The 24,500-nt window shown below is 41.1% G+C and overlaps 1 protein-coding gene across 1 annotated transcript in view; it reads left to right on the top strand.

The window, feature by feature from the left end:
* Positions 1 to 24,500, top strand: part of loxhd1a (lipoxygenase homology PLAT domains 1a) — a gene marked incomplete at both ends in the record, with an annotated part of 83,262 nt that overhangs the window by 51,787 nt on the left and 6,975 nt on the right. The window contains 11 exons of the mRNA XM_080419622.1: positions 1,330 to 1,511; positions 9,766 to 9,882; positions 11,207 to 11,369; positions 12,199 to 12,353; positions 15,306 to 15,515; positions 16,256 to 16,391; positions 18,638 to 18,846; positions 19,600 to 19,785; positions 21,459 to 21,586; positions 22,174 to 22,291; positions 22,986 to 23,163. Coding sequence (XP_080275748.1) covers positions 1,330 to 1,511; positions 9,766 to 9,882; positions 11,207 to 11,369; positions 12,199 to 12,353; positions 15,306 to 15,515; positions 16,256 to 16,391; positions 18,638 to 18,846; positions 19,600 to 19,785; positions 21,459 to 21,586; positions 22,174 to 22,291; positions 22,986 to 23,163 — 1,782 coding nt within the window. The remainder of the gene's footprint in view (positions 1 to 1,329; positions 1,512 to 9,765; positions 9,883 to 11,206; positions 11,370 to 12,198; positions 12,354 to 15,305; positions 15,516 to 16,255; positions 16,392 to 18,637; positions 18,847 to 19,599; positions 19,786 to 21,458; positions 21,587 to 22,173; positions 22,292 to 22,985; positions 23,164 to 24,500) is intronic.

Genomic DNA, 24,500 nt, shown 5'->3' with positions numbered 1-24,500 from the left:
TGAATGAGTTAAGAAATAGATTTTTTTTTACCTACATGTGTTCCGCCACAGCTTAAAAGGTGCGCGGATAGTTAGATCTGACGTTAGATCTGACGTTCATAGTGACAAAACACTGTCCCAAAAAAAAAAAAAAAACAGAAGTCTCGCTAGACGAGATTGAAATCTCGAGATTTCAATCTCGTCTAGCGAGACTTATGTTTTTTTTTTTTTTTTTTTTTTTTGGTTGCATAGTGTTCTGTCACTATGAACGTCAGATCACAAACAAAAAAAAAAAAAAGCTATTAAAATATGTGATCTAACCTAAGGCCTATCCGCGCACCTTTTAAGCTGTGGCGGCTCAGGGGTGGAGTTATGAAATGTTTCTACTGTACCATTCATCCTAAGATATCATAACGTCATAGAAAAGGTAAGAAAACTTTAGTCCAAAATTCTCCTTTAATGGCATTTCTATCTCCCAATTTATATTGTAAAATCAATGTTAATTTAACTCTGAGAGTGTACAAATGGAACCAAATGGACCCGTTAGCTGGGGACCCCCTGGAACTCCCTAAAGGACCCCTGGGGGTCCCCGGACCCCACTTTGAGAACCAATGGTTTAAATAGGCCTATTTATAAAAACCTAAAGACAGACTTAACCGCTTTCAACCTATGTTGAGCATGTCATTATAGGTGAAAATCAACAACAAAGTTATTCATCTACAAAGCTCACAATGTATCGCAATAGAGCACCCAAGTCTGACGTCATTTACACATCCTACCTGGGTCGCGTTCCCCCACCCCCCCCCCCCCCCGTTCTGAATTCCCATAGACGTGTTTAATATCGCGTCAAATAAGAACTGTGTTCCAAAAATAAACAAATGACCCCGGAGGTTTGACTCTTAATGGATATGAAGCATCAACTGACGGTCAGAAAACGCTAATGTTACTTCCGCCGAATTAGTTACATTTTCGCCAGAAACAGACTGTATCAAATATGAGTGACTGACTATCATAAACGATACAGAACCTCCTCCCTGACGATATCGCCGAGACAGTTTGTTTATTTTTGTAACAATTCTTTTATGAGACGATTCTAAGATGACCCAATGTTATTCTCCATAGAGAAATTACTTTACGAACCAGGGGATGGACGAGTGACGTCTTCTGTACTCTTATGTAGGCGTTGTGAGCTTGTAGATCGGCTATTTTTTATAACTTTTGTTCAATGCCATCGTCTGTAAATACAGCCACAATATTCATGCATGCTATATGCTGAACAACACTGGGAGAACAAGTATCTAATGTGCATAATATAGTACTCGTTGTCTTGTGTCTTCCTCACGTTTCTAGTTGTGCCTTACGAGATCAAAGTCTTCACCAGTGACGAGTTTGCAGCGGGGACGGACGCAGACGTGTCCATCGTCCTCTATGGACGGAACGCAATCTGCAGCCAGCAGAAGTTTCTGTGTGTGAACAAGAGAGAGAGGACGCTTTACTTTGAGAGAGGAGCTGAGGACATGTTCATTGTCGAGGTACGAAGTGCCGGCCCTGAGCAATTTGGTGCCCTAATAATATAGCCTAAATAATGCTATTTCACAAATTCAAATAACTAGGGCATTGGTTCTCAAAGTGACCCCCAGGAGTCCTTGGGGGGGGGGGGGGGGGTACCAGGGGGTTCCCAGCAAAATTAAGAAAGCGTCACAATCATTTTACCCCTTTATCCATATTTTATACTTTGGCTATTCAAAAATAGCAGATATACAAGCTTATAGCGCGGCACCGAGTGCCGCGCAATGAGCTTGTAGATCTACTGTTTTTGAAAAATAAAAGAAAGTGGAAGTGAGCCGTTTTCGATCGACGATCATTCTGCAATGGAGGATCGCGTTAGAAATATTATTGTTCCAGGCGTTAGTCGGGACCCTCCGCCGTCTCGCACGCACGCTTTGTTTACATGCACTTCCGCGTCGGGGCTTCCACAGCACAAAACATATCAAGGTAAGTGGATGGAAGATATGCAGGTGAACGTACCCTATTTTAATAAACCTCTGGCAAACAATGTGTTAGGCATGTAACGATTCACTCAACTCACGATACGATTCGAATCACGATTCGAGGTTCACGAGGTTCATTCGAGGTTTAGCACATTTCTTTTCCAGACAAATTACTGAAAAACCTTGATTATTTATTTTACAAAAATCATGTATTTTTTTAAAACCATATTTTCTCTTATACTCTTAGTAATATATGAAATTAAATAAAGCCTTTTTATTCATGAGGTACATGCATTAACTGACACATTAAGACATATACTTTTTTATTTGTAAAATAATAACTTTAAATATATAAGTCTTATGAAATAAATGAATTTTAAAAGATATATCCCAGATGAAATAAATTATAAAGAAAACCTCTTCAAATAAACAAACTAAGGCTTAGCCTTGGTATTTACAAGTACATTTTTATCTATGCTACATTCTCAGCATTCTGTATAAAACAACACATTTATGTAATAAGGGAATCTGTTTTAAACTGCTCCAAATGCGATTAGATAAGAATTAATTGATTAGTACCAATGAAATTGTTGACAGTGTTGAAAGGAGTTTGACGTTGTCAGCGGTCTGATACAATTGTTGAATTATTAAATTAGATTATTATTCATTGCACTCTACAGCCGCACCGAGGCGCTCCAGAATTAGCCGTTTTCATTAGAAGCCTATCAGTTGTGTTTCCTACAGAGTTTAAATCAGACAGCTAACAACGTCGTCAGACGGGGGAGGAGGTAAACGTTATAGTTTGGGCTATTCATCAATCAAATAAACATGTTTACATGCGACGCACATTTCCCTCTTTATGCAGTGCCATCGCCTAGTTGTTTAGATTTCATAGCCTGAGAGGACGTGAACCCCTCTCTGCCGTTCATAGCCTGCCGTTGAGTGAGTGAAGAAGAGACAGCAGGCAGCTATGGTGGCCCTGAGGGGACAAAATAGTAGGCGGACAACAAGGAAGGGAGTCTGACTCGATTGCGCCCTCTGCTGGTTGCATCGCGATGTATGTTTTTATGAAATCGATTTAAATTGTCACCACTTTGAATCGATTTAAATCGATTTACGATAAATCGTTACATGCCTACAATGTGTTAATATAATCAGTGGTTCTCAAAGGGACCCCCAGAAAAAAAGATTTGGACAAATTTTCATGATAAAAAAAAAAAAAAGCTGATCTACATACTTGATAATCAGCAGTGCCCGGTTAAAGGGGAAATCCGCCGCGTCTTTATCACGATATGCCCAAATATGGAAATGTCATAGTACCGACAAAATTCTGACATAGATTTAGCTGAAATACACATTCAGGTTGAGTTACGTCATTAGCTATTCCATATAATGATGTCATCACGCAATGATATCACTACATCATTATTACATCAGATGTAATTGTCCTTTTAAATGTCGTTATTGTAGTTTCTAACAGAACACCATTCAGCAACTTCTGGATATAAATTGCCCTGCCTTCTAACAACCTTTCTGTAGATTAGTTGCACTCATTCACAGTGGTGCTGGTGTGTGAAATGTTTCACTGGACGATACATCTGAAAGGACATCATAATTACAGCCCAGCTGCTGTGGTAGTCGGACACAAGGTGTACTCATTTGAAGGAAACTATCACAAGGAGTACAGTGTTCAGATTGATGTCCACATCTTTAACACAGTGTCTCTGTGTTGGAGGAAGTTGCCCCCATGGACAAATGGAAGAGGAGAAGATCCCCCTGATGTTCCCTCCAGGCGCTCGGGCCACACAGCTGTACTTATAGCAGAGTGTGTCTACATCTGGGGAGGGTTTCCTTACTGCAACCTGCTCTATGGATTTGATGTCGACTCCCACAGATGGTTCAAGCCTGAGATTTCTGGAACCGTTCCAGAGGCAAGGCAATGCCACACAGCCTGTGTCTTGGAGAAGGTCATGTATATCTATGGAGGAATCAAGGACCGGATGATGAATGACATGTACAAGTTGGACACCACCACAATGGTCTGGGCTTTAATTAACACCAGAGGAACGCCACCACCTGCTTCATGTAGGCACTCTGCCACCATCATCGGGACAAAGATGTTTGTATTTGAGGGCCATGGGGAAGTGGGAGTCAACATCAGTGTGTTTGACACAGAGACCAACAACTGGCTGAACACACCTCCTGCACAGCCTCTCCCAGAAGGATGCTGGGGTCATTCAGCCTTTGCCTACAATGGAGAGCTGTACATATATGGTGGCTACAACGGGAAATACTTAAATTATGTGTGGAAATTCAGCCCAGTGACCTTCACCTGGAATAAGGTTGAACTCAAGGGAAACGGCCTTTCTCAGATGTATTGTATGTGGGGTGCTGTTGCAGCAGGGTGCTGTTGCATGGTGGGAGATCGTATCATACTCTTTGATTACGAAGGAAACATCTCTGGTCTGTTCATCTTAGATTTAAGTCCAACACTGAAGACATTATGCAAGCTAGTAGTTATTCAGTACGGTGTGGAGCAGTCAGAACTCCCTCACAACATCAGGTGGGAACTGGCAGCCATGACTAAAAACCACTAGAAAGGTTCACATGCTCAGTGGAACGCACATCCCTGCCAGTACAATATTTGCCTCTGAGATGTAGTGGAGTAGAAGTAAAAGTACTCAAAATTGGAATTACTCCAGTAAAAATACCTCAAAATTGTTCTTAACACATTGATTGCCTAGATCGCATATGCGTTCTTTCATTTTTTTGGGAAAATTCCACAAGGGGCGACCTAACACAGCTTTGGAATGATCGATCGTCTCTCAGAGAAGAAAAATCACACCCAGTGTGAAGTGGGCGGTGTGGTCACAGTGGTCATCACAGTGATGGAAGTTAACTTAAAAAAAACCATAAAAGTGTTTTTATAACAAAAAAAAACATAAATGTGTTTTTTTAAAGTGCATAGTCCTATTTATAGGGCTATGCACATGTGTCATGTTTCCCTAGCCAATCACAGTCCTGAATAGACTGTGATTGGCCAATCACGGTGCAGGGTTAGGGGGGTACACTGGTGGCCAATCACAGCGCAGGATTTGGTGTGCAAATATCCCAACCCCACTTATAGGGGCGGCTACACCGCCCATAAATCACACCCAGTGTGAAATGAGCGGTGCTATTTATGAGTTATTAATTTCACCATGCATCTCGGTAGCCAATCACAGCACGTCCTGCGAGGTGACGCGCTTACATTTTTTACATTATTATTAATTTCATCATGCGTCTCGCTAGCCAATCACAGCACGTCTGCGAAGTTTGAAGTTAATTTCATCATGTGTCTCGCTAGCCAATCACAACACGTCCTGCAGAGCTTAGCCTATGGGCATGTTTTCCACAGCATGGCGTCACAGCGAAAGACACATTTTCGTGACGGAAAGAAAAACTTTCACCACGGATGGGTCCTAAACCCTCTTAAAGGAGCGGTTACACCGCTCAAAAATGTGGATGTGACATAATTCCAAAAAACGTCACTCCCACCCTTCCCAATGATGAGATTTTCAGAAAAACAGCTGTAACTCAGTTTCTTTTTTTCCATTGAAAACCACCCGTTTTCAGCAGACCAAAGCTCCAAAATAGCTTTTTAAAAAAAAAAATAGTTTTTATTAGCCCAGCCTGCCAATGACGTCTGAGACGTCATGAAAAAAAATATTAGTTTTTCTTCTTTTTTTTATTTCTTTTTTTAAAATGTTCAGAACCCAAGATATCATGATTTGAAGATTTGCTGCTCCATTCACCTCTTGTTTAACATCTTACTGAAAAAGGCTGTATCTCGCTTCCTAAGCACTTTTTTTTACAATGTATTTTTGGCTCTGGCACTGGGACAACACAACTATAAATAATTCAACAAAATAATTCTGGAACTGAATGGTTAATAAGACGTGCGCTCGAGATCCTTATGTCGTTCAAACGTCTTAATAAGGCGTGCGCTTGAGATCCTTATGTCGTTCAAACGTCTTAATAAGGCGTGCGCTCGAGATCCTTATGTCGTTCAAACGTCTTAATAAAGCGTGCGCTCGCGATCCTTATGATGTTCCCACAATGAGATCCTTATGAGAGCCTATACTCACCTTCTACGCACGGTGGATTTACTTGGATTATGCGATATAATAGCCTGTGCGTTCATCCTATTCTTTATTATGGTGGAGAAATTGATGCTATTCAAGGATTATTATTATTATAATAATATTATCATTATTCGTTGCGCACTGGTCCAATACAATACAAACCAATGCATTGTTGCGCATACAGCCCGGCACACAACATTCTATCTTCTAATTCTCCAGGAATGTCTGTGATTATAATTTTCCTATTATCAGCAGATGTGAGTGTGTCAATTCCTTGTGTCAATTTTGTTTATATAAGATGATAGTCCATTCAAAGAAGACAATTTGTGTCGCGCGATTTGTGTCGCGCTCCAAATGACACACTTCAGTTTTATTCATGGATTACACAGGAAATAATGAACTGATTACAATAATATAAAATTCTCTCAAATCAGTAACAGGTAGGTGATACATATGTCCATCAAATATGGTTTTATTGAAAGGCAATCCAAGGTTAGAGCTTGGAAACCAACCTTCGGGGAATGTCAGACGGCTTGGCGGGCCTCAGTGCGGCCGCAGAGTTCATCTTGGAATTTGTCATTACAATTTTATGTAATCCACAAAAGTGTGACTGTTAATTCCAGTGGTGGAAAGTAACTTAGTACATTTACTTAAGTACTGTACTTAAGTACAATTTTGAGGTATTTGTACTTTACTTGAGTATTTCCAATTTCCAATACTTTTACTTCTACTCCACTACATCTCGGGTCCAAATATTGTACTTTACTCCACTACAATTATTTGAAAACTTTAGTTACTAGTTACTTTGCAGATATAAATAAATTATTACATTATAAAATATACATTAACCCTTTCAGCCCTATTTTATACCTAGGCTATTTGAAAATAGCCGATCTACAAGCTCACAACGCGTTGCAAAGCGACGCGTTGTGAGCTTGTAGATCTGCTATTTTCAATGTTAGTACTTTTACTTTTGGTAATTTAAGTACATTTTGATACCAATACTTTTGTACTTTTACTCAAGTAATTTTTTTATTCCGCACTTTTACTTGTAACGGAGTACTCCTACATTGCAGTATTGACACTTTTACTTAAGTAAAACATTTGAGTACTTTTTCCACCACTGGTTAATTCCTTATATCAATACATTGTGTTTTTATCACCGGTGCCAGTATTATTATTATTATTATTGTTAATAGACAGGCTACTTTGCAACGTATATGTTAGAGCAACTTAAGTGCTTGCAGAACTTAATATAAGCACACTTATTATTATTATTATTATTATTATTATATACCTTAATATTGCAATAATAGACCTTATTATTACTTGAGTATTTCCATTTTTCTATACTGTTACTTACTCCACTACATCTCAGAGGCAAATATTGTACTTTTAATCCGCGACAATTATTTGAAAACGTTAGTTATGATGTAGATTTAGATTGATATTATTACATCCTCAACCACTTCAGCCTTATTTAAACGTTGGCTATTTGAATTGAATGAATTGATGCTATTATTATAATACTAATAATTATTATTATCGTTTTGACCTTGTTGGTGTACAGTTGGTTGCAACTTGCAATGGATACAGTAGCTGTCAGGCAGTGCGCATAACGGCGCACAAAGGCACAACATTCAGATCAGGCTCTCTCTGGACTGATTCTAAACGAATCTCTGTGATTCTAATTTTCCTATGATCAGCAGAAGTGAGAGTGTCAATTCCTTGATCCAATATGGTTTTATTCAAAGGAAATCAAAGGCTACAGCTTATGGAGCCAACATCGGTATAGTGTCCAAGCGGCTCAGAAGAATTTTCTAGGCTTGGTGGGTGACCCTCCGTCCTCATGGCGCCCTAGGCAATTGCCTACTCTGCCTAATGGTTGAGTCAATACTAGCTTATCGTCTTAAATACTGTATTTGAGCAGGTGTTGGTCAACTTTAACCACTTGAAATCCAGTGTCCCCATTCTGCAGAAAATAGCCGATCTACAAGCTCACAAGGCATAGATGCTGCTATTTTCGGGAAGACATTTTTTGTCTTACGGGGAAATACTAGAGGAACAAGAATAGGACCCAGGGGGACTCCAGTCAACTAGGTATAGGCTTTAATTGGATAAAGGACCATACCACTGTTTTTGCCCATTGACTTCATGATGTATATATGTCACAGGACGATTGAATAACCAGGACGATTGAAGACAGAGCGCTCGTTTTTAGGCACGGGGCTTCGGGGCGAGGCGGGGCTTTGATGCGACGCGGACCTGTCTGTTGTTGTTCCCCCCCACGTAGCCTCGGAAACCCAGGCTTTTTTTTTGTTACAAAAGAAAAAAAGCCTGGGGGAGCGATGCAGGAACAATGGTCTTGGACCTTGTTATCTCCTAACCAATCAGAGTGCAGAGGGGCGTCGCTCTAAATTTGGTGACGTCAGCGTGCTCCGTGCACAGGCCGAGGGGGGGAGGGGAGGGGAGGCGGGGACATAGATTGGTGAAGCAATAGGAAGCCACGCACAAATCCAGGCGGCTGTGTTTGGGTCCGCCCTTCAAGACCATGGATTGAGCTCGTAGCCTCAGGCTACCCCCCACGTAGCAACCAGGAAGCTACGCTAGGGGAACGCTGAACACACGTTCACACGCACGTGATAATAGTTATTGTCCATGACGGAGGCGCGCCGACTCAGCAGAGCTTGAGGCCGAGGAGGCGCGCCCTCGCGCCTCCAGGCGCCAGTGCCCGCGCTGACCGGCCGATGCTCTGATAGTCGACACAGCGCCGTCCGAGTTGTAAACCGATAGGGACAGAATAGTTCTTTTCATGGATCACTGTGTGTGTGTGTGTGTGTGTGTGTGTGTGTGTGTGTGTGTGTGTGTGTGTGTGTGTGTGTGTGTGTCTCAGGGAGAAACTAAAACAATGCGTGTGTGCGCGGGCGCGTGCATGCGCGCGCATGTGTGTGCATGCGTGCGCATGTGTGTGCATGCGTGTGCGCGTGCGCACAAACACACGCACACACACCCCCTCCCTCTAGTCTGGCTTGCATTGCCCTCTAGCGTTGGTTTTACAGAATTGCCTGAAAACAAGCGCTCCTTCTTCATTCGTCCTGGTTATTCAATCGTCCTGTAACATATACATTACTGTTGAAGTTTTTCAAAGCATACCATAGTTTTGTATGTTCTCGAATGCATTTTCCTTACTTTGCTGGAAGCCATTGGAGGATATTAAAGGTTCTTTTTTAGGCAGTTCTGCAGCGAAGGCATAGACAGGACCAGTGTTGCCAGATTCTGTGAGAGAAACAAGCAACCAGGTCTATGAAAACCAGCCCAAAAGAAGCGACTATGGACCACATGAGTACTTTAACATGTACATCAGCTATTTGAAAATAGCAGATCTACAAGCTCACAACGCGACACGACGCGTTGTGAGCTTGTAGATCGGCTATTTTCAAATAAAATCTTGCGGGGAAATGATAATAAGCAGATCTGGTGACATCGATCAATTCTGGATTAAGATATTAACAATTGCCCAAAATGTGCACTACTAGGGCAGCTGGCGGTTCCGCGCGCCGCGCAAGGTGCCCTTTTTTTTTACTTGAGCACCTGCATTAATCACTTGGCCCACTGGGATGTGCTCCTGTACCCAAGCTATAAGCTTTTCATACTGAATATTCTGTGTGCAGGTAGAGGACATCGGCGATGTGTTCGAGAAGATTCGAGTAGAACATGACAACCGAGGCACCAACCCTGGATGGCACCTGGACCGAGTGGAGATCAGACGGCTTCTCAGGAAGGGGAAGGTACCATCTGCAGCCCAGTAGGGGTGCAACAGTTAATCAAAATAATTGATTATTTAAAAAGAAAAAAAGTTATTTAAATAAAATAGTCAATAATCAAAATTTCCATTTTTGATTATTTTTGTTATTCAAAAATGATAAAAAAAAAAGTTATCAATAGAATACAGACTTGACAACTGTGAATATGTTTTGAGACAAAGAGAGAACCTTAGACCAGGGGTCTTCAACAGGGGGTCCTCCGGGACCCCTAGGGGGTCCTCAGAGTCACTACAGGGGGTCCGCCAAATCTTTGTGTGATTATGATTCAACCACTTGAACCCTAGCATCCCTTTTCTGAAGAGAACTTTAGCCAAAAATAGCAGATCTACATGTAGATCGGCTATTTTTGGCAAAGAGGTATAGGGGTAGAGGGGGAAAAGGGCAGACCAAGTAAACAAAAAAAGTTTAATCTAAAACACAATTTTATACAATATGTAGTGGGGGGGGGGGGGGTCCCTGCTTCATCTCTCTCTAAGCTAGGGGGTCCTTGGCATGAAATACGTTGAGGACCCGTGCCTTAGACAAAGAGAAAACAATACCGTCTTTGGTCAGCAGGTGGAGGTGTTCTCTTCACCCAAAGGTTGAAGAGACCTTTGGGTCTTTTTAAACTTTATACTTTATTGCACGCGTGCACGCACGCACGGACGCACGCACGCAGTGGTGGAAAGTAACTAAGTACATTTACTCAAGTACTGTACTTAAGTAAAATTTTGAGGTATTTGTACTTTACTTGAGTATTTCTAAGTTCCAATACTTTTACTTCTACTCCACTACATCTCAGAGGCAAATATTGTACTTTTACTCCACTACAATTATTTGAAAACTTTAGTTACTATTACTAGTTACTTTGCAGATATAAATGATTACATTATAAAACATACATTAACCACTTTAGCCCTATTTTATAACTAGGCTATTTGAAAATAGCCGATCTACAAGCTCGCGATGCGACGCGTTGTGAGCTTATCTGCTATTTTCAAACATTTTAATACTTTTACTTTTGGTACTTTAAGTACATTTTGACGCCAATACTTTTGTACTTTTACTCAAGTACATTTTGAATTCCGGACTTTTACTTGTAACAGAGTACTTCCACATTGCAGTATTTATACTTTTACTTAAGTAAAACATTTGAGTACTTTTTCCACCACAGTTTATTGCGCACGCACGCACGCACGCACGCACGCACGCACGCACGCACGCACGCACGCACGCACGCACGCACGCACGCACGCACGCACGCACGCACGGTGTGGTACTGTAACGTGTGTGTCTCTCTCCTCTCCAGGGTTCAGAAACCAACATCTTCCCATGTGAATGCTGGCTGGCCAAATCAGAGGACGATGGAGAGATAGTGAGGGAGCTGGTACCCTCTGACATCATCACCACCAAACTATCACGGGACGGCAGCCTGAAGGTCACTGAGGTCGAAGTGGAAGACGCACTGGAGAGTATGTCCACATGCACACGCACACGCACACGCACACGCACACACACACACACACACACGCGCACGCACATACGTACGCACGCAAGCACACACAGGATAATACAGTTACACTCACATTCATGTATGAACAATACACACATGTCTTTTACAGTACACACAAGTACACACACGTGTGGTGTGCGTGTGTCTTCTGACCCTGCCCGCCAGCCAGTGGTGGAAAGTAACTAAGTACATTTACTCAAGTACTGTACTTAAGTACAATTTTGAGGTATTTGTACTTTACTTGAGTATTTCCAATTTCCAATACTTTTACTTCTACTCCACTACATCTCAGAGGCAAATATTGTACTTTTACTCCACTACAATTATTTGAAAACTTTAGTTACTAGTTACTTTGCAGATATAAACTATGATATAATGAAACATACATTAACCACTTTAGCCCTATTTTATACATAGGCTATTTGAAAATAGCAGATCTACAAGCTCACAACGCGTCGCATCGCGACGCGTTGTGAGCTTGTAGATCGGCTATTTTCAAATATTTTGTACTTTTACTTTTGGTACTTTAAGTACATTTTGATGCCAATACTTTTGTACTTTTACTCAAGTAAATTTTTAATTTTGGATTTTTACTTGTAACAGAGTATTTTTATATTGCAGTATTGGTACTTTTACTTAAGTACAGAATTTGAGTACTTTTTCCACCACTGCCGCCAGCCCGCCCGCCCGCCCGCCGCCCCTCCCAGTAGCCAATTTGATATACAGGACGTTCACAAATGTTGTGTAAGTTGTACCTTTGTCTGTGCCCTCCCCCTCCTTCTCTCCAGTTTTCATATACAACGTGACGGTCACCACGGGTGACGTCTACGGTGGGGGCACCGACGCCACCGTCTTCCTCACCATCTACGGAAACCAGGGAGACACCGGAGAACGCGTCCTCAACAAGTCAGAGACCACCGTCAACAAGTTTGGCCGGGGATCTGTAAGAGAACACACACACTGTTGGTTTGAACTCTGAGAGTGTAACGAATGTACTCTTTTTACACTCTGAGTTACAATTAGATCAATTAACACATTGGACGCCAAACACGGTCTGAACCGTGTTTACACAGAGTAGCGTTTCGGTTGCCGAACACGGTCCGAACCGTGTTTTCGGTCGCTTTTGTTTTTTGCGTTTTTTTTCTCCACACGGGAGGGGCTGGAGCAGCTCTGGAATCACCCACGGTGAATCTGAGAAGGAAGGGCCTTATAGCCAGTGGTGGAAAAAGTACTCAAATTATTTACTTAAGTAAAAGTACCAATACTGCAATATAAAAGTACTCTGTTACAAGTAAAAGTCCAGAATTCAAAATTTACTTAAAGTTGTACAATGCAAATTCACAACAAACGATTTTTAGCAACCTCTGCTGGTCACTACCGTCACTGCATACAATTTCCGTGGTCCTCGATTACCCAGAATTCCATTCGTTTTCACCGGAAGCCGGAAGCGTTTCAAATAGCGTTATTTTAATTGTTTTATACTATCTGCGGATCGTTTCTCTTAGCCAGTGGAGCATTAGTTACCATGAGCTGTGCTTTCTTTTTCTGTTCTTTTTCGATCTTCTAATCCTACATTCTCTTAAAATCAGCGTGAGGTTCCTTTTTGTTATTTGCGCGATAGTTCCTGGCCAAACAGAAAACCGTTGCGGTAGTTCCTGGCCAAACAGGAAACCAGTGCATTTCCACCTCCGTTTTCCGGCCAGATGACGTCATTTCCCCGGGAAAGTCCCCCCAGTCCACGTTCAATATAAAATATATAAATAAAAGGCTTCCGGGGGTGAAATTCATGGAGTGGGTGTTGTGAAACTTTTGCCACTCACAAAAGATATACAATTTAACTTTAGTTTTGTTGAAAACGTTACCTAGTATGCCTTTAAGTAAAAGTACAAAAGTATTGGCATCAAAATGTACTTAAAGTACCAAAAGTAAAAGTACTAAATATTTGAAAATAGCAGATCTACAAGTTCACAACGCGTCGCGATGCGACGCGTTGTGAGCTTGTAGATCGGCTATTTTCAAATAGCCTATGTATAAAATAGGGTTAAAGTGGTTAATGTATGTTTCATTATATCATAATTTACATCTGAAAAGTAACTAAAGTTTTCAAATAATTGTAGTGGAGTAAAAGTACAATATTTGCCTCTGAGATTGGAGTAGAAGTAAAAGTATTGGATATTGGAAATACTCAAGTAAAGTACAAATACCTCAAAATTGTACTTAAGTACAGTACTTAAGTAAATGTACTTAGTTACTTTCCACCACTGCTTATAGATCACCGTGCCAAAAAACATGGCTCCCCATCCTCTTCCGTTCTATCTCCTTCTCTAAAACCCCTATAACTTCGACACTTTTTACGTTGGGCAAAACGACTCATTTTGTACGCGCGATCGCTGCGCTCCATTGTGACCCGCGTGAAAGATGTTATCGTTCCAGGCGTTAGCCAGGACCATCGTCCAAAACGCACGCATGCTTTGTTTCACATGGAAGGCACGTCGTGGAGTCTACAGCTTAAACAGCGCCGCGCAGCTCAACGGTGCAGATTTCTGGCACCGAACGTAATCTTGTTATTATAAAATTTTGGCACCGAATGTGTTAAAGGTGGTGTAAATGAAATGTTTAGTTACAATAAGTGTTGAATAGTTCCATATTCCGAGTAAATGTTGGGGTCAGGATACCAATCATCCAATCAGTAGAGAGAATGCCTCAAACATCATTCATCAGATACAAAAAAAGTGTTCGAGTGCCAATTTTGTCTGCTTTTTTTTTCATCACTCCCGGTTTCATTTATCGTCGCCTTGCTAAACTAATGGCCAAAGTAATTTTTTTTGTTTTTCAGGAAAAATAAAAAACTGATCCAAAACAAAACTATATGATATTTCTTAATCATTTCACCCAAAATGTTTATAACAAATTATGACTATTTAAATAGAAATAACACTGTCTGTGTTAGTTGTAACATAAGAGATTTAAATAGGTTTAAATAGGATTAAATGTGACTTACTGACTTACTTACCAAAAAAAAGCAACAAAAAATACAAAATGGTCTAAATCAGTAAATAATTTGGCTTAAGTCACAAAACCATGTGACTTAGGCCCAAAAAAAGGCCTATTTTGGCCTAAGTCACACTAGGGAGTTAGGCCATTACACTAAAAGGGGAGTGAACAGCATGATCCTTTTCAATTAGGAGATGGGCGATTTTACCAGAGGTGGCCAGTGTCATGAGGAGCTGACTTAGGCAAAAATAACATTTTCCTCAACAAATGACTTAGGCCATTAGTTTAGCAAGGTGACGTTATCCTGTATCCTGTATGAGTTCTCTTTTCTGATCAGATGACATTGGTACCTGTATCCCAACCTGAAAATGTATTTACGGTTTATTAAAGAGCTGGAGAGACGTGGAGAACCCTGTTACTGAACAAACACTCCATGTAGCAATGATTATTATCAGAGCTTTAACCTTTTTAACAGAAAACTTTTGAACAAAATGTTTATTTACGCCGAGAGTGTACCGTGTACATAACCATGCAACATAAATTCTTTATTTTTCCTACAGACGCACATTGTCTGACTTGTGGTTAAAAGGACATTTGAAAAAAGGTTTCGTGTATCATTTCTATGTTAAATCATATTATGATTATGAATATTATTATTGTTATTATTACTATTATTATTATTATTATGAACCCATTAAAACCTCGAAAGCATCTGTGACATTTTAGATGTTTTGCGTCACTTCGTGCCACGCCCTGCGAGCTTGTACATCTGCTATTTTTGAAAAAAAGTTTTAAAAATCTTGAAAGCTTTTGAAAAAGTTTGAACAATTTTGAATTTCGAAAAAGTGTGAGAACTATTAAACATGCATGCATGTCGTCGCCTTTCTCTGATTGGCCGCAGGTGGATAAGTTCTCGCTGGAGGCGGTCGACCTTGGACAGGTGTTCAAGGTGAAAATCCGACACGACAACAGCATGCTGAGTCCTGATTGGTACCTGGACCAGGTGGAGGTGTATAACTCAGACACGGAGGAGGTGTTCCTCTTCCTGTGTGAACGCTGGCTCTCCACCAAGAGGGAGGACAAACGCATCCAGAGGGTCTTCTACGTCAAGGTAGGTTGTGTGCGTGTGTGCGTGTGCGTGTGCGTGTGCGTGTGCGTGTGTGTGTGTGTGTGCGCGCGCAGTGGTGGAAAAAGTACTCGCATCTTTTACTTAAAGGAGTAGTTCACCCTAAAAACAAATCGTATTTTCTATCAATTACTCACCCCATGAAGCATTGCATTCATGGAGATTTTTTGGTTTTTGTCACATTCCTAAGACAATAATTTGATGACCGGTGGAAACATGCTAATGTATCCGGTAGGAGACTCAAAGACTTAAAGACTCAAAGGAGACTCCTTTGAGTCTTTAAGTCTTTGAGTCTCCTACCGGAAATACTACACCCGGTCATCAAACTATTGTCTTAGGAATGTGATAAAAACAAAAAAATCTTCATGAACTCAATGCTTCATGGAGTGTGTAATTGATTAAAAAAAATAAGTAGTTTTTTGGGTGAACTACTCTGTTAAGTAAAAGTATCAATAGTGCAATGTAGAAATACTCTGTTACAAGTAAAAGTCCAGAATTCAAAATTTACAAAAGTATTGGTATCAAAATGTACCTAAAAGTACCAAAGGTGGAAAGTACTCATTGTTTTCTAAAATGTAAAAAAAAAAAAAAAAAGCAGATCAAGTTTATCGTCACATCGCGATACAGTATATAGGTTTAAAGTGTTCATGTGGCCTATAGTCGCTTCTTTTGGGCTTGTTTTCATAGACCTGGTTGCTTGTTTCTCTCACATTGTGTCGATACAGGATTTCGAGGGGGTGAGAGAGGGTCTGGACAGCATAAAGAGCCCGGCTCTGACGGAGAAAGATCTGGACAGTAATATGAACAAGAAGAGCAAGAAGAAGAAGGAGGTGGTGGAGGAGGAAGTGGAAGAACTGCCCAGTAAGTAAACAATATAACACTAAATAGTCACCATGTTCATTGGTAGCCATAGAATGACACACATACTGTAGGCTAGGCTACCAACAGCCATATATCAACCAACATTTCAGGTCATAATGGTTGCCTTTCAACCAGTTTAAACTTGTCCTCCCTATTTTGGGCATTTCAAAAATTTCAAAATAGTTATTTTTTTTTTGTTGCTATTTGTCTTGCAATGAAGCATATACCTAAGCCCCATATTGTAGGGCTTAAAGGGATATTTCACTTAATTCATTTTATCGTCTACTCAGGCTTTTTGAGCAGCCCGGACAGTTTTTAAGTTAATTTAGATTTTTGATATTCATTTTTTATCAGACACGCCCCCTTCCTATACAAACCCATTGTAACTTCAAACTCCATTTTTAACCATGTTCGATTTTTGGGGGGAAAATGAAAAAAAACATGACCCCCTCACGTACTGTATTAGGAGGGCAGGATGAGTCACCAGAACCAAGGACGGGTGTTTTTGATGAATCTAACATGTTGAAAATGGATCTAAATACTGAATCAAGCAACTTAAAAACTGTGTCTGGGGGACTCACAAAAGCCTGAGTAGACGACAAAATGACCCAAAATTGTTTTGAAAGTGAAATATCCCTTTAACTCTTTGACTGCGGTTGACTCGATAACGCGTCAATTGCTAGTTTGTCCAGTTGGCCGTCGACGTGTTAGACGCGTTGGACGCGCGTTCATTGTTTAATCTCTGATCGCGCTATTCTGAAATGTTTCACTCTAGGATTCGAGTTCCACTTACTTCACCCACACTTGCATCCGGTTTTATGACGCAGATTCCTTTTCCGGTTTTCATTTTTTTCCACGGTCATTTTCGGCCAGAATAGGGAAACACACGGGTTTTTCACACGGTATAAAATACAAACGGAGAGGTCCACTTCTATAATCTATAGTCTGGGTGACGAACAGTCATCGCCGTCGTGTATCACATCGTACATTTTTGCAATCGGAGAATCTGAGAACATCCGGTTTGACGTATTTCACTGTTTGGCTCTGTTGGGGGGGGGGGCAGCGAGTCAGCGAGCTGATGAAAGTGTCTATTTGCTGCTCTCTACTGGTGGAACCATCGTATGTGTTCAAAACCGCAGCTAGACTTACTATATGAAAATTAAATAACAACAAAAAACACAAATCGCTGGCACTGGGGGAGTACTTTATGAAAATACTCTGGCAGTCAAAGAGTTAAGTGGTTAAATATGGTGACACTGCTTCTTCAGTCTTCCACTCACACACACCTTCAAAAGATTAGCTTTTCAGCGCTTCCCAAAGTGGGTGGTCCCGGGTTCAGGGTTCCCCTGAGGGGGTTCCAAATGGACCCTTTATACAGTATGTCCGTAACTCTGAGAGTGTACAAAATGGAACCAAATGGACCCTTTATTAGGGGTTCCATTTCTATACAACTCTCAGAGTTGGGTCCTTGATATTAATCCATTCAATCCAGGCAGGCATCTCTGTCATTTTAGACTTCTTTGGCTATTCAAAAATAGCAGATCTACAAGCTCATAGTGCGGCACCGAGTGCCGCACTATGAGCTTGTAGATCTGCTATTTTTGAAAAATCGTTTGTGCAAAAGATGTGTGCAAATCTTTGAATATATATTCTACAAAATGTCTTCTAAATCCTAACCGTTTTTTGAAAAAAACCTATGTTGCTATATCAGTGGCTCTCAAACTTTTCCATGTCAAGGACCCCCAAAATGTATTTGGCCGTGGACCCCCATCTCAAATATTCCGTTTCAGGGACCCCCCCCCAGAAGCAAAGATTTGAGTTACAAATATTCCCCTTAAAATATATATTCAAATATTTGCACAAATGTAATGTTCACGATTTCCCCCCCTAAAATAGCAGATCTACAAGCTCATAGCACGGCACTCGGTGCTGAGCTATGAGCTTGTATATCTGCTATTTTTTGAATAGCGGTTACACTGATGCGTTCCCGGTCTTAATGGGTTAAAAGGTTTGAGAACTACAGTTTTTTTTTACATTTTATATAAAAAATTATTATCCCACGATTTTGTAACCCATTTTTCACCCAGTGCCAATTGCCTAAGCTTGTAATCATGGGCGCTACTCTCCCTCTGCCAGCCTGGGGAAAGCGCCGAACCATGCGCCGAACCATGCGCCGAACCATGCTTCCTAATAGAATAGAACCATACTGTTTATAGACGAGTATTATTTGCTGCTCTCCTGTGTAGTCGTTCCTTACCACATCACCATCCTGACGGGGTTGGATAAGGACGCCAGCACCACCAGCAGGGTGTTCCTGATCATCACCGGAGGAGCCAATCACAACAAGACCCAGAGGATGTGGCTGGAATTGGACGAGGGCATCACATATGAGTGCGGATCACTGGAGTGCTTCTACAACGAAGGCGCAGATGTAGGAGAGATCAAGAAGGTGGAGGTGAGGGAAAAAGAGAAATGTGAACGCACACGCACACACACACACACACACACACACAAATGCATGCATGTGCACGAGGCGACACTAGTGGCAAAAAATAGATAAAATCATTTCAGTGAACGAACGATTTTGTTCGTGTTTGAACGGCAATGCTCCATTCAAATGATTCGTTCATGTTCACCTTTCAGTAGTGCTGTTGTCTAGTGAAAAACAACTCAACCGTACCATTGGTACGGTTGAGCTATTTTCACAGATATTACGTGCCATTTAGCCATTACGTACCATTGGTACAGTGCCATTCCTGAATGAACTTCATTCAGGAACTGAACTAGTTCGTTCGCGTTCATGCCACAGCAAAGAACGAGTCATTTTGAACGAATCGGTCATGAACGTCCCATCACTAGGCGACACGCACACACGCACGCACGCACGCACGCACACAATGTTATTACTAATAATATACTTGGGTGGACATGAAATAGCAGAAAATAGTGAATTTAAAAAGAAAAATAGCAGATCTTGAACTTGTAGATAGACAATTTGACACACACACACACACACACACACACACACACACACACACACACACACACACACACACACACACACACACACACACACACACACACACACACACACACACACACACACACACACACACACACACACACACACACACACAGCAGATCTTGAACTTGTAGATAGACACACACACACACACACACAGTAATGACTGTGTGTCTCCTCATGCAGCTCGGTCATGATGGAGCCACTCCTGAGAGCTGCTGGCTGGTGGATGAGCTGGCGGTTGCCGTGCCGACCAGAGGGGTCAAATACATTTTCCCTTGCAAGTGCTGGCTGGCCAAAGACCGAGGAGACGGCCTGACCGCACGCATCTTCAACGTGCTGGACGCAGACTGCATCGCCATCACCCTGCAGGTAGACACAGGGTGGCTGTCGGGGTGGAAAAAAAACGTGTATGTCGTTGCCAGTGGTGTAAAGTAACTAGGTACATTTACTCGAGGTTTTTGTACCTTACTTGAGTATTTCCAATATCCAACACTTTTACTTCTACTCCACTGCATCTCAGAGGCAAATATTATACTTTTACTTCGCTACGTTTATTTGAAAACTGTATTTACTGGTTACTTTGTAGATTCTGATTATAATTACAAAACATACAGTAACCACTTCAGCCCTATATACATTTCGTCCATTTGAAAATAGCAGATCTACAAGCTCACAATGCGTCGCATTGTGAGCTTGTAGATCTGCTATTTTTATACATTTGAGCACTTGTAACGGGACATTCTGCATAATGAGTACTTTTACTTTTGGTACTTCAAGTACATTTTGATACCAATACTTTTGTACTTTTACTCAAGTAGAATTCCAGACTTTTACTTGTAAACAGAGTATTTCTACATTGCAGTATTGATACTTTTACTTAAGTAACAAATGTGAGTACTTTTTCCACCACTGGTTGTTGCGGTCGGGCAGAAAGCTCTTATCTCCATATTTTAACTTGTTGTGTTTTTTCACACATATAACATATTATGTCCAAAATTATTACTTTTCAGGATTCAAATTCCAAAATGATGTCATGTCATATTCATCAGACAGAGACGATGTCCAAAATGGTTACTTTTCAGGAAATGGAAAAAAGAACCCTGGTTGCAGTGGTTCTAAAATGTGTGTGGTAATGTTTGGGGTAATTTTAACGTCTATGTTTGTTTAAGTTGCTTGATTCAGTATTTAGATTTTTGATATACATTTTTATCAGACATGCCCCCTTCCTATACAAACCCATTATAGTCTCAACTATTCCACAATCTCCGAATGCTATATAGAGTCTGGAACTACAACTCCCAAAATCCGAGAGAGGAAGCTGGCACTTCCGTTCACGAAAATATATTTTAAAATATCTTTACATTTTCTTTTTTAATTTCCATTTCTGCTAAATATACTTAGATGATTTTGATTTATAGTCGTATAAATTTGCGCGACTGTAAAGATGAAACGGAAGTGAGGAGGAGGCTTCACATCCGGTTTATATTCTAATCATGATCAGAGCTTCCGAGTCCCAGACTGTATGACCGCAAACATTTGAAAAATTGTGGGAGGCAACAGTCTGGCCGAGCGAGACTAAACCCATTGTAACTTCAAACTCCATTTAGATTCACCAAAAACAGGCGGAGTTTGAAGTTACAATGGGTTTGTATAGGAAGGGGGCGTGTGATAAAATGACAAATATCTAAATACTGAATCGATTAAAGTTAAAAACTGTCCAGGGTGAAACACAAAAGCCTGAGTAGACGTTAAAATGTTCCAAACATGTTTGATAGTGAAATATCTTATATTTTCCAGAACAAAAGACCCATGGGGGTCCCCACTTTAAGAATCTGTTCCAATGTATCCAATGTAATTATTTTGTCACAAGCCCTTGCTAATACTTTTAACTGGTTAAATATTTATAAAACCGTCAGACACACTTAATCACTTTCAATCTGGCATCCCTATTTTGGGCATTTGGCATTATATGTATTTAATTAAAATAAAACAATATTTAATTTAAAAAATAAGCAAAAATATATGTCATCTCTGTCTGTCAGCTCATCTATGAGCTGACCGTGGTGACGGGCGACGTGCAGAATGCAGGAACGGACACACAGATCTACATGTCGGTGTTTGGAGCCAACGGGAGCACTGAGGAGATCCCACTGCTTAAGAATGAAGACAGGTGACTGAATGCAGACTATGGTGCACACGACACGGACGCACGCGTGATCTTAAATGCCCATTTAAGATCATATCTGTGTGTCATTTTAGATTTCTTTGGCTATATTCAAAAATAGCAGATCTACAAGCTCAAAGCGCGGCACCGAGTGTCGCGCTTTGAGCTTGTAGATCTGCTATTTTTGAAAAATCTTGAAAATGTGTGCAAATCTATAGAATATATATATATATATATATATATATATATATATATATATGTTTTAAAGCGAACAGTTTTAGATGGGGGTCCGCAGCCAAATACATATCATTTTGGGGGTCCTTGACATGGAAAAGTTGGAGCGCCGCTGATACAGCAACATATGTTTTTTTTTCACGATTTTTCAAAAATAGCAGATCTACAAGCTCATATATGACCAAAAACCTTCAATAAATGCATTTGCCCCCTTTGACACATACATCTTATCTAGCCGCTGTGCCACCTTGTGACGTTATTGTCCTTATTTTGACAATTAAATAGATTTTTGAATAAAGTACATTTGTCGCCGTTGTAACTGTAACATTATGATCCGTCTCTATGTGGTGGTTTGGCAGGTTTGAGCGAGGTCAGACGGACACGTTCAGCCTATTGATCGACGACATCGCCCCCCTGAGGAAGATGAGGCTGCGTATCGACGGAACTGGCAGCCGACCGGACTGGTTCCTCGATCAGGTCCGCTTTCAGGCAACATTCACAACAACAGTATAACTGTAATACAGGGGGTCTTCAACGTTTTCAGGCCAAGGACCCCCCTAGCTGATTGAGAGATGAAGCAGGGACCCCCTCTACATATTGTATACAATTGTGTTGCAGATTAAACCTTTTCATATATTTCATATAGCTTCATAGACTATCAGTGTTGTGTGAATAAATGGATTTGGTTGATTTCAGACATTTAACCACTGAAACCCTCAATACTTAGTCAACTTCACCGTTGGCTCTGTACTTGATCTGCTCTTTTTCCCTCTACACAAAACCTCGTTGCCGGAAATAGCCGATCTACAAGCTCACAACGCCTCGCAGCGCGAGGCGTTGTGAGCTTGTAGATCTGCTATTTTCGGCTAATGTTCCCCCCGAATAATAAGGATTCTAGGGTTGAAGTGGTTAAAAAAAATCCATATTACACAAAGATTTGGCGGCCCCCCGGTAGTAACTATGAGGACCCCCTAGGGGTCCCGGACCCCCTGTTGAAGACCTCTGCTGTAATAGGTTACTAAAGGTCTTGTTCAGACTGCAGCCAAATCCTTTTTGTTTCTCGAATCTGATCTTTAGCACTGACTGTCCACATTGTTATATGTGCAGAATAGATTTCTGCATTCAGACATCATCAAAGGGAATAGAGCAAAATATCATCAAATCATTGTAGGTGATGCTGCGCAACCCCAACACAGAAGAGGTCTGTGTCTTCACGTATGAGAACTGGCTGTCCACGACCAAAGGGCCGAAGAGGACGGTGATCTGTGAGATGGCTGCCGTGGTGGACGATGAGCCGCAGGTTGAAGTCACCACCTACACCGTCTCAGTGAAGACCAGCGATGTGGGAGGTCAGTCTGCAGCACATTCAAGCTAACACACTGGTTCTCAACGTTAGGTCTTGGGACCACCAGAGGGTCCAAATGGACCCTTACGCGTCTGTATCTCTGAGAGTATACAAATGGAACCAAATGGACCCTTACGGGTCAATTTGTACACTCTCAAGAGTTAAATGTACACTGAGAATTGAACAGTGTGGATTGGGGTCCCAAAGATAAAATGGAACGAAATGATAAACAAAATGGCCCTCTAAGGGTCCAATTGGTCCCATATGTACACTCTCAGAGTTACAGACCCCCTTGTGGGCCCTGGACCAGATGTTGAGAAACAGTGGGCTAATACATTTCATAGTGTGAATCAGAGTAGGAGCCAAACACAGTGCCGTTCATATTAAAGCATTTATTAACCACCAAACCTGGAGGAGCAGGTAAAAAACTAAATCCAGGTACTTTATGCTTATATAGGCAAAAGTCAAAACACTGTCATATGACAAAGTAGTGCATTCATTTACGAAAGAACAAACTAACAAAATAAGTTGAAACATGGAGATACAAGGCCTCTCTGCCTACAGTAACTGTGATGATATTCGTTATAGAGAATCATAAGTCGCTTTCATATAATTAGGCATAACTAGTACCATGTTGTTGTAACTTATTGCGATCGTTCCACTGAATTACACACCGCCGAATCAAAATTATTCTGTCCTCTGTGTCTGTGGAATAAATATTGTCCATTCTTAATGCTAATTAATTTCACAACACTAATTAGTGCAGCCCTCTCTGCGGGAGCATAATAGGCCTATTGTAATGGTGCAGATTCCAGCTTTGTCTTCCCCATGGTGCAGAGGGTTTGAGTTCATGCAGTGTAATGTATGACTAATTAGGCGTCTCTTCAGATACCATAAACCAGTGGACTTCAACGTTTTCAGGCCAAGGACCCCCTAGCTGAGAGAGAGATGAAGCAGGGACCCCCACTACATATTGTATAAAATTGTGTTTTAGATTCAACTTTTTTTGGTTTACTTGGTCTGCTCTTTTTTCCCCTCTACACCTATACCTCTTTGCCAAAAAATAGCCGATCTACAAGCTCACAACGCCTCGCGCTGCGAGGCGTTGTGAGCTTGTAGATCTGCTATTTTTTAGCTAAAGTTCTCCTCAGAAAAGGGATGCTAGGGTTCAAGTGGTTAAGGTAAAAAAAAAAATCATATCACACAAAGATTTGGCGGACCCTCTGTAGTAACTCTGAAGACCCCCTAGGCGTCCCGGACCCCCTGTTGAGGACCCCTGCTATAAACACAGCTTACTCCTTCAGCTATATGTCCTATAGGTGACAGGAGTTAGGTGCTATA

The sequence above is a fragment of the Gymnoscopelus braueri genome (genome assembly GCF_963280865.1).
Source record: "Gymnoscopelus braueri genome assembly, chromosome: 22".
Taxonomy (NCBI): domain Eukaryota; kingdom Metazoa; phylum Chordata; class Actinopteri; order Myctophiformes; family Myctophidae; genus Gymnoscopelus; species Gymnoscopelus braueri.
Note: the sequence above shows the minus strand (reverse complement) of the source record. Positions and strands in the feature narration are given on the sequence as shown.